Source organism: Coenobita brevimanus, chromosome 95 (assembly GCF_032717465.1).
Source record: "Coenobita brevimanus isolate Jiangsu-jjx chromosome 95, ASM3271746v2, whole genome shotgun sequence".
In the NCBI taxonomy this organism is placed as follows: domain Eukaryota; kingdom Metazoa; phylum Arthropoda; class Malacostraca; order Decapoda; family Coenobitidae; genus Coenobita; species Coenobita brevimanus.
Window position 1 is genome coordinate 33,412,035 of NC_137048.1, and position 13,624 is coordinate 33,425,658.

Consider the following 13,624-nt stretch of genomic DNA (forward strand, 5'->3'; position numbering starts at 1 on the left):
ACCACTGAAATACGGTAACGTGCCTGAGAGTTTGAATTATCAGGAGAGAAGAAAATCTCATAACTAACAACTGTTCTGCCTTTAGCATATACTGATAGTGTACAGTACTTGTAGCCCTTTTTCTTCCATTACATTATCTCATTGGAGAGTGAGTTATGGTTATGCCATTTTCAGTAGAGTATGATGTTTTTGCAGGGATTGATTGGGGGGAAAAAAAAAAAAAAGAGAAAAAAGTAAATAAAAATGGCCATCTGTTAGTGATTCAGCCTGGCAGTGTGCTTAGGTTCAGACTACAAGAGGCAACTGGAAATTTTTTGATCATGTGTTGCCACCAGGGGGCATAGGCTGGCCCTCTACTCTTTAGCGTATTGGACTGCAGTAACCAAGTCTTGGGTCCCCATCTCTTGAAATAAATAATATTGGATTGGCAGCATTACTGATCTGTTGCAAGTGCAGTGTGATACTGATACACAGTAGAGCAGGTCAGTGATATCAGCTTCTACTATGACACCATGATGTGTTTCTTGTGTTGTTGCAGGTGCGATGTGATAGCGGTGTAGAGGAGGGTAGTGATATTAGTATCTACTATGATCCTATGATTTGCAAGTTGGTGTGTTACGGGGATGATCGACAGGAAGCCATCCAGCGCAGTGTTAAAGCTCTTGATGCTTATGTTATCAGAGGTCAGTACTATCTTAAGGGAAAGTACATTAGTAAAGCACCTTTATTCTGCCCTTCTGTCCTAAATGCACCCAGTTGAACTTTCCTCAATGACTAATAGACTCACTCACAAATACAGTCACTCCAACAATACAAATTTCCACATGCACTTATCATGCCGCAGTGAGTGACAGAGAACTGTCTATATTGCAGCATGTTGAAATGACCTCTCAGCACAACTGTAGGCATGGGAAGGATGGATAGTGTAGGAAAGAGTGAAATTTATGGGAATATATAATGGAAGAAAAAGCTATAGGAGTGAGGTGTGGAATTGCAGAGTGGATAAAAATGAATACATTGAGATGGTATGGACATGCACAAAGAATGGACATAAATAGGATGCAAAAGAAAGTGTGTGAAAGTGTGATAGAGAGAGGGCAGTGTTGATAGAGGCAGACTGTATATGGTATGGGAGAAGATAGTGGAACAGTAAATTGAGTAAAGAATAGGAAGAGGAAGAGGAATGTTTGAGAGTGAGAATGATGTGTGAGGTTAAGGTAGCTTAGAGGTGCATCTGTCCTGGCCATCCCTTTTCCAGGGGTTCCCAGGAGGGAGCAGGGCATTGATGACGATGATGAATTCTCTGTAATGGTCAATTGATAGCTGTTCTGTGGTACATGATTTTCTTAGTTAAAGCCCTTTAACCATTTGCTCAGGAAAAATGGTTAGGTATATTCAAAGAGTACAACGTATACTGAAGTGGAGTTACAGAAAAGAGAATCCCTGTCCAGGCTGCTCAGCAATATTGTAGTCTTTGCCCTGGTGGCAGCCTGTGTCAGTCAGCAGACTCAGGGTAAACACATTCCCCGGGTACCAACATAACCTGATTTTCCTCATCTGTCTCATTCGTTTTTAATGGTCTGTTGAAAGGTAAGCAATATATCTGTACTATTTTTGTATTTTCTATACATTGATGATTGTTTTGAGTACCAGTATCGTATGGTGTATGATGTGTAACATATTGCACTAGATGCTTGAATAATGCTTAACAGTTTTGTTGAGCGACACGATGGTAAAACTACATGGTATTGAATCAGCTCAACAAAATTGTTGAGTTATCATAGAAGCACAGTTTTTATGAGTGTTTACAATTTTCATTCAGACACTATAATGAATGCTCATTCATTTTATGGGTCAAAAAGTGAAGACTTGGGGCCGTAGTGCCTATGTGATGCAGAGCAATTATACAATGGACTTAAACCTTTAACAGTTTGCTCAACAAAAATGGTGAGGCATATTCTGTGAATGCGAAGTACTGTACACTATACAGAAGTGGAGGTACTGAAAAGAGAAATTTTGCATTTGATATTGATACAGTGAGGAAGGCTGTATATTTGTATGATGCAAAAGGTTCTTATATACAAAACATACACTTATTTTGTTTCTGTACTACAAAATACTACAATGATACTGATGATTGTAAAGCTTTATGGATGCGCAGTTACAGTAAAAGTCCTGTAATCCGAAGGGCAGGGGACCGAGGGTTTCACAGACTACTGTTTTTTTCGGACTTGGGAAGGGCCTCTGAAAACATCTATCTATCTATTGCCAGACACCTCAATCCCATTTGGGGTGGCCACAAACAAATCGCCTCCACGTCGCCCTGTCCCCCATCATTTCACTGCCCCGCTCCCAACTCACACCCCCCTCTCTGATATACCTCTCCACCTCATCCCTCCATCTGATCGTTGGCCTCACCCTCCCTCTTCCCCCCTCCACCTCACTCACATACACTCTCTTCGTCAGTCTTTCACCCTCCATCCTCTCCACATGGCCAAACCACCTCAGTGTATTCCTCCTAATGCATAGAAGTTTAAATGAATAGTTCAGGCACATACATCCAAGTCCAAGAGCAAGTCCAACTAGATAAATCCTCAGATAAAGCCCAGAAATATTTGGAAAAATGTAGAAAAAAAAAAAAAAAATTGCCTTGAAGAATTTGGAGTATTGGGATATTCTGACTATTGGTGGTCAGATTGGACGACTTTTACTTATATAGTACAGTATTTCTTTTTTTCAAAATTTGTTTGAGAATAACAAGGTCTATTCAGAAACAGTACACTTATTTTTGGGTTGCCATGCACATCATTAATTATGAGCATGCTGTTATTTATACACACAGTTTAACAAAATCGTTGAGACTCAGATTATGAGAACTAAAGGAGATATGAAGAAATTTTTCAGGTAAAAGTTATTTCTTTTTCATAAAATTAAAAGAAAATCTTGCAGTGGCATTTTTTTTTAACCATCATTGTGCATGTGAATATTAAAGGGCTTAATTTTCAGCCAACACTTACATAATAATCATAATGCCTGTCTTTTTTTTTTTTTTTTTTTTTTTTTTTTTTTTATGGTAGTTATTTTAGATAACTTGTTAGGTTTTTTACCCATGTAGTGTTTGAGTTGTAAAAAGGTGGAAAAAGGAATGGGATTGGAGGTTTGGACTCACCCTCATTTTATACAAGCATAGGGATGAGGCTGTCCAACAACATAGGTTTTTACAGTACGGTTAGCACTTAATATGTCCTGTGGCTTGAAAGAGAGGGATAAATTGCTTATACAATGATGAAAGAGTTAGGACCATTTTATGCTATACAATAGTTTTTGCCTAAAGGTGATTTTGATACCTTACGAAGCCTCAGTGGTTGATATTTAATTCTCGTTTTTGCTTATATTCGTGTAAGGTCACCCAGACAGCCTTTCTACTCACTGTCAAAAGACCAGAAATGAGTCATAACCTGGGAAACCGGTGGCCCAGTTGGACTGGAAATTGTTTTGTTCTTCAAGTTAGAGCATTCGGTACCTTGGTCTAACAAAAATTGCACAATGTTGTGCCATTTTTGCTTTGTTGTGGTAACAAACAAACCAAAATGTACAGAAATCAGATCATTATAGGATAGTATAGATTATTGTAACAGTAACTTCAATGCCAATGAAGAAACTGATCTGCCTTCGGCGGCCTCCACTTGATGTTAAAAGGCCAGAAATGAGTCATAACTTGGAAACCGGTGGCCTGATGGGACTGGAAATTGTTTTATTCTTAAAATTAGATTTTTTTTTTTTTTTTTTTTTTTTTTTTTTTTTTTTGCCCTAACTAAAGTTGCACTCTGTTGCGCCATTTTTATTGTGGTACGGTAACAAACATACAGAAATTGGATCATTATAATATAGATGATCATCTTCATGCAAGCCTATAGTCATTTGCCTGTTCCAGGATGGCATTTGCAGTCATCACAATCAGGTGTGTTAGTGTCAGTGATGGAACTGTAGTGTAGTGTTGGAGTTTAAGCAGCAAGTGGAGTGAAATAACTGCCGGTTTAGGTTGAGTTGGAAACTTGTTCTTAGACTTATCTTTGGTGGTAAGCAGCAGGTGAAGTGCAGTGAAGTGAAATAACAACCAGTTTAGGGGGGGCACTCACCATCCACTCACCCGATATAGTGCTGCTTTGGGTGTCTGCCCTTTCCTCTCTTCTTTCCTTCCTTTTCTGTATTTCTCACCTTTCTTTCCTTCTTTCTTTCGTCTTCCTTCTGTCTATGGGTGACTCTACACTGAGCGACAAGCCAAGTGGTTTCCTATACACCAGGAAACCATTTCCTACGCTGGGTGATAACCATATAACCAAATTACGGCGCCTGGTGGTTTAGTGGGTAATTAAGGTGCTCCAATCAGATGGAGCCTATGTGGGTTTACATCCGGGAGGGTGGTTGGGGTTTCACGTAATGCCACCCAGGGATGAGTGAGGCTGGTCACTCTCATCTTAAATGTCTGGACCAACTTGCCTAGCCCCGGTCTCCTACGCTTCTCATGGGGCGACATAGGATTGGATGTTGGATGGATGGATGAAACTACTGTATTGTTTTTCTACTTTGTTGGGTATGTGATCCTTGGCTGAAAACGTATCCCGACTGAATCCGTGTCATAATTGACTTGATATACAATAAACTGTTATGCAATGTTTTTTTTCAGTCGCATCCTCATCGTAAAATGAGGGCATGCTGTATCATTCCTAGAACGTAGTTTCCTCATTGACTCATAGTAAGTCCCTGTTATAAGTTGCGAGTTGCCATATAATTGGTTCTGTGAGTTGGGGGAAGCTGGCAAATAAGTTTTATAGGTAGCAAGGGAAAATTGATGGACAACTTCAGTTTTCCTTTTCATTTTTTAGTTGAATATTGTTTGCAGAAACGAGTGTCTTTTTTTTTTTTTTTTTTTTTTTTTTTTTTATAACCTATCCCAGACTTATAATGAGGAATGCTTGTATTCCCCCTAAAATGAAACAGGCTTGCTCTTAATCATCCCATCCCAGTTAACCATAGAAAATGTTTTATTTGTTTATTTATTTTTTCAAATAGATGGTTGTGATTAGATTTTTAAAGTTTCCATCCCCCGATCCTGTGATTGTCATGACCCCAGGTGTGACCCATAATATCCCATTGCTGCGAGATATCCTGACCGAGCCTAACTTCCTGTCGGGGAACATCTCCACCAACTATCTGCCACAGGTCTACCCAGAGGGCTTCAGGGGCAAGCAGCTGTCACACCAAGAAGTGGTAGGTGCGATGATGTGTATATGCACACAGCTGCAAATAAATGGGGGGGGGGGGAAATCATGTTTGTGAGTGATAACTCACTTAATGTGTTAGGTACGTAGTCAGCATTAGTATATAAACATCTTAAGTAAGAATAGCCAAGAGTATATACTGTACACAACTAAATGGCTCTTCTTCACTAGGTACGGTACAGTACTCCAGTGTACTGGCATTTTCAAAATAGTCCTTGCCCAGGATGGCCCCACAACTTTGTACATGAAGTTAGTTGTATTGTCTTCATCTTGTGTAGCCCAGGTCACTCAGTCCCTTTTAATCAAATCATGAGCCCTAGATATGCTGTTAAATGCCCTGTTGTTTGCAGGTTTATAGGCATTATTCATTAGAGTATGCTTCTCTTCCATATTTTCAAAGCCACCCACCAGCATGGGTCTGTTCTTACCAGTGCTTTTCTTTATCAATCAAATAAGTTTTGAACACTGCTTACTCTTGTCACTAGTTCGTAGACTTTCACAGCATACTTTCTAGTATGGTTCCCCATCGTGCTCTTTCCTCACCAAGCTGTCTTCTGATGCACTTTCTTGAACATTATATATGATGATGCTACATTTCCTTGCCTCCCTGTTTGATAGATCGTGCAATTTCCTATCCACAGCTGCTCTTGTTGTCTCCTCTAACACTTGGGGTTCATGTGTTTGCAACTTTTTCTCCATTATGTACTGAACCTGTTGAAAATCAAGACTGTCTCCACAATATCCTGAAGCTGTTAAAAGTCCAGGTTTCTCCATCAATTCCTTATCAGTTTTACTATAATCTGCTTTTCATTTTTCCATTTACACCTCACATCTCTCCTCATTTGACATGTTGGTAACTACTGCTTGTAATGCTCTATTGCACAGTTGTTACAAAACCAGTACTTAGGGAGCTTAGCCATCATATTCACCTTATCACTTGACCAAATCATATATTTCCTACAAAACCATGCTTGGCATTTCTCACACATGATACAGTTACTGTTGTCTAATAAGGCATTACAGTGATGATATTTATCCTCAGCAGGAAACTTTTCATTCATTTGCCGATAGCCACTGCGTCCAGCCTTTGCTTGCTTTGCGTGTTTCTTCTGCACCACATCATCATTCCTTTTCTCCTTTGTCAGTTTTTGTTCACATTTGCTAATACTGTATTTGACATTATGGAGCACCTATATATTGCTCGGTGTACCGTACACTATTTAGTAATCTGATGGCTTAGGCTGAGGAGAACTAAGAAACGACGGAGCAATGCTCAGCATGTCCACACCTCATGAACGGCATCTGTATTTTTCACAGGCGCTATGTTTCCCCTTATTGGTACTGTATATATAAACTAAGTTTCTCAGGTTTTCATATTTGTTTCCCAACTTCTGCCACAGCACTGAGGAGTGAGAGAAGGAGGGAGGAGGGTAGTGTTAATGGCATTTTCTCACTAATAGGAAGGAGGGAGTGTAGATTGAATGGTAAGGGGTAGGTTTAAACCTGTGTACTGAAAAGAGAGGGAGGAGAGAAAGGGAAAAGATAGAAGAATAGTCTTGGCTTTACTGGTACTGGTATATGTACTGATATATTGAATGTTGTTGTATTGTGCTGCTTTAGGTGGAGCTGGCAGCAGTACTGGCAAGCATACATGTGAAGGACAGTGAGCGCAGCCGTTGCTTCACCTCTGACCACCGCACCACAAACACTAACACTACTCCTACCTTATACTCCCTTGTGGCCATGTTTGCTGACCTCCAGCTTCCATGCACTGTCATTCCCTCATCAAAGGGATATGAGGTCAGTTTCCAGCCATAATTGTTGGAGGCTATGAGTCAGCAGCAGATTTTTGTAAATTTGTGAAACTAACACACATGTATAGTATGTAGATGTATCTGCATACACTGTACTTTGTAGTAGGTGGAGCACCCATTATCTCACTTAGTCTAGCGCTACCTAATTGTGACTGTAACTGCACTGAATTACCTTCATTGGGTGTTAACCATATAACCAACAATGAAATACTTGATAGTCTTCAGAGTTAAGGCTCCCCAACCAGAGTGGGTCATTTAATTCTCCTCTTGGGTCAGTGAAGGTGTAACATTTGAATATCCTATTCATATACACAGTATATATATAATGTATATAGATGGATAAATAGATAGATTTAGATACAGATGCCATTTACTGCTCCTGATGAACAATATATTAATTTGGAGTGACATTAAGCAGTTTGAATAGATACTGATGATACTGTATATTCATTCATAAATGTATATGAAAATATAGGTGTGCTGACAATTTTACATAGTTTGGGGTGTTAAAAGGATTATGTCATGATTTTGTCATAAAATTGTTTACTCCTATGAATTTTCTTTTATAGCTGTACCTGTAAGTTGTTAAATGTCATTTCAGTCTTATTATCTGTCTTTATGGAGGTGAATATCGTATTTGCATCATAAGCACATCGTTGTTGACATGAGTAAATGAATAAATAATTTCATTGTGAAAAATTTATGATTCATAGCTCATTTCTTAATGCTAAGAAAAAAGAATCAAAGGCTAAGCCTATAAAATCATTCCATCCAAGAAGAACTAGAGCCAAATTCAAGATCTTTTCATTTCAGAATGCCTGGACACATTAAATTTAAAAGACTTGAAGTCTGATATGGACAGCTGGAACTTTGGTGTATTTGCATTTAATGTGAGATGAGATTTATGTGATACTGTGTTGTCTGATGCATTTCTTGTGACCATGATTCCACTAGGTAAGTGTGAAGGGTGAGAACGTGGTGGTGGACAACAATTTCAGTCTGGCTGCACCACTCATTGAGGCCAAAATTGATAGCAGTCATGAGACTGTGCAGCTCATAAGGATGGGCCCAGCGGGGGAACTTCGTATCAGGTTAGAACTTAAATTAAAGGAAGGTATGGCTAAATGAGTTGAAGGCATTAATGAGTCCTGGGATCAGAAAGTGCAGTCATTCCTTGTTGTAAGTCAGGAATGTGCTCCAAAATACCACAGCATTTCCAGCCTATTGGTATTATACATGGGGCAAACTGGGACATTAGTTTTATAAACAGTAATGGGCTGATTTACCATGGGAAAAAAAAAAAAAGTGACATGACGAGGAATTGCTGTTGCTTTTATTGTATCCACAAACCTTCATCACACCCAGTGAGGGGTGGCCTAGATAATACAGATGGAACCTTTAGTCATTATTTTTGCTAATCTTTAATCATGTCTTCTTCCACACTCGCAACATTTCACCCTACCTCATGCATTGCTTGGGTTGTCCCTCCCTGTCTTTCTTGATTTTATTAATTTTCATTCATCCATCTCACATTCTAAGTCAGACTTTCTGTTTCCAGCTCTGCTGTTTGGCTGAACTACCTGAGTATATGTAGCACAGTATTACAGTATGACTTTGAGAACATAATGTACCTGGCATTATAATAATGTGGTTGGTTGCCAAAGGATGACCAAACCTGATTATGGGGTGACCCAAAGTATTGCATGTCATATATAATTAATTGCCACATTTGGTTTAGTTTTCAGAAGTTAGAATATTGTGTTCACTCATTGTATAGTGACGGTTATGTACTATTAGTGAAGCATAAAAGTTATGTACAGTACCCTCTCGATATAACAAACTAATTGGTGCCAGACCTTTGATGTTAAAACCGATAGTTCGTTAAAGCTGAACACCATACTGTTCGGTAATTTCCCAGGTATCGTGGCTTTTACCAAACAAAGATCGTTAAATATAGAGTGTCGTTTGGTTGTACAGTCATACACAGTAACATACAGCTAGGTCTAAATGGCTCTTTTTCTCAATAAATGCTTTATTTATAGCTCCTCTTATGGTGCTGATCACCCGGAGACTGATGCAGCCTCCTACTGGATGCAGAGGAGTTTAGGTGTCAGCATGTGCTCGTGTGTGTGTGTGTGGATGTCATGCTGGTTGGTGTTTCCTGCACAACCATTCTTTTACCAAACAAAAATTAATTTAAGATGGTCATTAAAACCAAAATTAGTTAAAAGAGGGGTCTGCATCATATAGACTGATAGAATAAGAACTTACCAGATATTAATGTGTGTGTTAGTGACAGCAGGGAATGAGGAACGAGATCAAGAACTTGTGGTAGCTAGTAAAATACTTTTATTTCTTTTAATCAGTACAGAATTCCCAGTCGAACTTTATACCATCATCGTCTTTCATCATCATCATCATCGTCGTCGTCATCGTCATCATCATCATCATCATCATCATCATCATCATCATCATCCTGACCTTTTTCTTACCTAAAGATGGGGTTATATTTCTTCTGATATAATTGATAGGTAAATGAGTCATGGTAGCCATCACTATATCTGGTTTCTAACACATCCCATAACAGGTATAAGGGCACGGCATTTCAGAGTCGTGTATTAAATGAGGCTGCATTCAACTTCCTGTCACTTATCCCACCGAAACCTAAGGTAAGTTAGAAAGGGAAAAAGTAGTGACTGTAGTTTGTATTTATTTATCAATTTAGTAACAAGAAAATATGTTACTGAAATGAAAAGGAGGAGTGAGAGCTGAGCGAAAGTGAAGTAAGGAAGAAACGGATTTTTTTTTTTTTTTTTTTTTTTTTTTTTTTTTTTTTTTTAATGCAGGATGTAAAATGCTGAAGTTAAAAGGAAGAGACATAGAGTAAAATTGAGGTAAAATTATGATATGTAAGAGTGTCGTAATTGTTGACTGAGGATCCTAGTCTTGGGATGCTGTGCTTCTGATTGGGCAATAAAAGATTGGATGATGGATGGAAAGAAGAATTTATGACAGAGTGAATTCATCATCATCATCCGGACCTCCTTTCCCACCCTAGGGCAGGGAGAGGAGTAGCAACGTCCAGATGGCCCAAATTACAGTAGCAAAAAGATGTCATTGTGATAGGAGATGGAAAAATATGTGCTGAAAGGCTAATTAGTATGGAGTGGAAGATCATATTTAAACCATTGTAGAACTGATTACCCTTTGGTTACTGATGTTGGTCAGTTAGAAAAAGGGGTATAGTATTGTTAGGATAATATTAAGTGTAAATGCTAATGTTGACACTAAAATGCCATTATGCTTTCCTCTTGCAGCCTCCATGCTCAGCCCTTTCATATCAAGACATTAATAGAATGGCGGTGTTGCTATAATGAGTTTGTCTTCCCTCAGTTTCCTTTCAACATAATATACTACTGTACTTAATCCTGCAGTAATCCTCATCATTTTCTTGTTCCCCCCCCCCTTTTTTTTTTTTTACCTAAGGATGGGTTGTTATGAATCCAGTATTGTTTTTTATAGTTAGAACTCTCTTTGGTTTTTCTATATCAGATTCCTTATTGACTGAGTTAAGAAAACAAAAGAGGAATTAGTTGGAGAAGAACAGGGAGATTTTAGGATGGGAAGAGGTTGTAGTAGTAGTTATTCCCTAGGCAGTCTGGCCGAACAGCCCCGAGTCCCTTAGGAGAGACCGGGCCCTCCCACAGAGCTCTCAAAGAGTGCATGTTGCTCCGCTGGCGCAGGTGACCATGTGCAATGCAGTCTTCCACAATATGCCCAACAGCATGGGTCTCTATGTCGCATCCCGGACAGGCATCACCGACAGGGTCATCCAGCCTCCTCTGGTAGCCCAAGAGGGCTGGATGGCGCCCACATCTCAACCCGGCCAGGTGGACCCCGTCCCCACGAGGGAGACAGGACCCAGAAGGGCGGACGTCAAGAGGCCGCGCATGCAGCTGCGTGCCGTCCCCAAATGACTGAAATTTGCGGCAAGTGATCCGAGTGTGGATATGCTTCTGGAAGCAGGTCTGAGGCAGGCGAGGGGGGAGAGATGACAGTACCCGTGTATGTTATCGCGTGCTGGGTGCTGCTCTGATGCTTCTTGGTGTGGGCGGACGTGCTGCCATGCAATACAGTGGATGTCGCGTGCCTGCGGAGGCTGCATCAAGTGCATCAGGAAACTGGGTGCCTCTCATGTCTAGGTGATCCCCGACTTTGAGGACTTTGGTTCCCTGATGCAGGTGGTCTGTGGGTGTAGTAGCTGTGCAGCCTGTGATTATTCCCAGGGCCCTGCTCTATGTGGTCTGCAAGTACTGCAGTGTGTCCCGGCAGGGATTGCATAATTCATCACTGAACGCATGTACCGTCTGTACACCGTGGTGGTGGTCTCCCTGCTGTCTGAATGTTGTATGGGCAAGTGACCTCAAAGCACTGAGTCTCGGTGTTATTTTACTTCTAATGTTTGCATTGCTTCGTTCAAATGACATCGATGTACTGCATGACACCAAGGATCCTGGGTGTTATTTAGATCAGATATTTGTTCTTCGGTCGTAAGTGGAAAAGTTTCTAGAGAAGGGAAAGAAGTTGTATGCGGCCTTCATGGATTTAGAGAAAGCATATGAAAGTGTGGATAGACAAGGAATGTGGAAAATATGAAGAATATACGGAGTAAATGGGAAGTTGTTGAATGCCTTGAAGGGTATGTATGAGGATGCTAAGGTTGCAGTGCATGTAGACAGTGAACAGAGTGAATTTTTCTTTTTGAATGTTGGATTGAAATAGGTAGGTGTGTCATATCCCCATGACTGTTCAATCTGTATATGAATTGGGTTATAAATGAGATACAAGGTAGGGCAGTGGATGTTGGGGCAACCCTAATGAGAGAGGGCAATGTTTGGAAACTCCCAGTACTGTTGTTTGCAGATGATACTGTATTGTTAAGTGAAGATGAAGGGGAACTGCAAGTCTTGGTGAGTGAGTTTGGGAGGGTGTCTAAGAAACAGAATCTAAAGGTGAATATAGGGAAGAGTAAAGTTATGGTCTTTGAGAGAAATGAAGGCACTGAATGTGCGGAGAGGCTGGATGAGGAGGAAGTGGAAAATGTGGGTGTGTTTAAGTGCTTGGGTAGTGTGATGAGTAAAGATGGAAGTTTAGTGGATGAAGTACTTGAAAGCATACAACAAGGGAGAAAGGTTGCTTGTTCTTTGAAAGCAGTGATAAGGTACTGGGAAGTGAGCATGGAAATGAAAAAGTCACAGCGTGACAGTATTGTGATACCAACTCTAATGTATGGAAGTGAAGCTTGTGCCTTGTTGGAAGGACACAGTCAAGAGTGAGAGCCGTGGAATTGAGTTATTTGAGAGGAGCCTGTAAAGTTACATGGAGAGAGACTGACAAATGAGGAAGTGGAAGGAGCGCTGTGGTGTGGATTTGGATGTGATGGAAAGCGTTAGGAGAAATACATTGAGGTGGTTTGGCCATGCGAAGAGGATGGAGAGCAAGAGACTATTGAGGAGAGTGTATGCGAGTGAGGTGGAGGGGGGGAGACGGAGGGGGGAGGCTGAGGAAAAGATGGAAGGATGGAGTGGAGGGGTATATGAGAGAGGGGGGTGTGAGCTGGGAGGAAGGCAACGAAGTGGCATTGGACAGGGCAACATGGAGGTGATATGTTTGTGGCCACTCCTTATGGGATTGAGTCATCTGGCAATACAGTAGATAGATAGATAGATTCCTTTGTATCTGAGAATGGTCATTTTCAAATGGAAAGCATTTACTTTATTTGCATGTTAAGGAAATCAAATGAGAAAATGTTGAGATTTAAAAAAAAGTGGACAGTAATTCATCATTTTCTGCCTTTTTTATTTATTTATTTTTTTAATGCACAGTAATCACAAAAGATATTGGCTGTTGAACCTCCATTACTACCTGTTCAACTGATTTGTCAGTTTCTTCCAGTTTAAAATATCATTTCTGTAGAAAGTAGTTGTGATATTTTGGATAACATCCATGACATATTGAGGACTCTCTGTATAGATAAACAGGAAGAAGAGATATGGAATAACCCATGTTTTTGAAGACAGACCAGGGCTAGGAGGACAGATAGAAGGAAAGGAAGTGTTGGACTAATTCTTCTTACTTCCTCAGGTGGACTGGAGCTAGCAGGACAAACAATGAAGAGAGAAAGAGATGGGCTAACTCTCCTTTTTTCTCTAGGTGGACCAAAGCTAGCAGGACAGACAGAATGAAAAAGATGGGCTAACTGCCCTTATTTCCACAGATGGATCTGAGCAAGCAGGTTCTGTCCCCAATGCCAGGATTAGTCAAGTCCATCGCATGTCAGCCAGGTGATATGGTGGCGGAAGGGCAGGAGCTGTGTGTTATAGGTCAGTCAAACAGTCCACTACTTTTATGTTCTTAATGCCCCCAACATGATGGTGTATACCAGTATTTCATCCTAATCAAACTACTACCGGATAATTATACTTAACTTTAGAAGGATCTCCACTAGTGAAGGGGCAAAGGACGGCT

General features: G+C 40.3%; 1 protein-coding gene across 1 annotated transcript in view; it reads left to right on the forward strand.

The window, feature by feature from the left end:
• The window catches only part of LOC145413210 (propionyl-CoA carboxylase alpha chain, mitochondrial-like), a 35,659-nt gene that overhangs the window by 19,239 nt on the left and 2,796 nt on the right, over nucleotides 1-13,624 (forward strand). Inside the window, exons 10-15 of the mRNA XM_080282938.1 lie at nucleotides 539-683; nucleotides 5,135-5,271; nucleotides 6,903-7,082; nucleotides 8,051-8,187; nucleotides 9,684-9,765; nucleotides 13,374-13,479. Coding sequence (XP_080139064.1) covers nucleotides 539-683; nucleotides 5,135-5,271; nucleotides 6,903-7,082; nucleotides 8,051-8,187; nucleotides 9,684-9,765; nucleotides 13,374-13,479 — 787 coding nt within the window. The remainder of the gene's footprint in view (nucleotides 1-538; nucleotides 684-5,134; nucleotides 5,272-6,902; nucleotides 7,083-8,050; nucleotides 8,188-9,683; nucleotides 9,766-13,373; nucleotides 13,480-13,624) is intronic.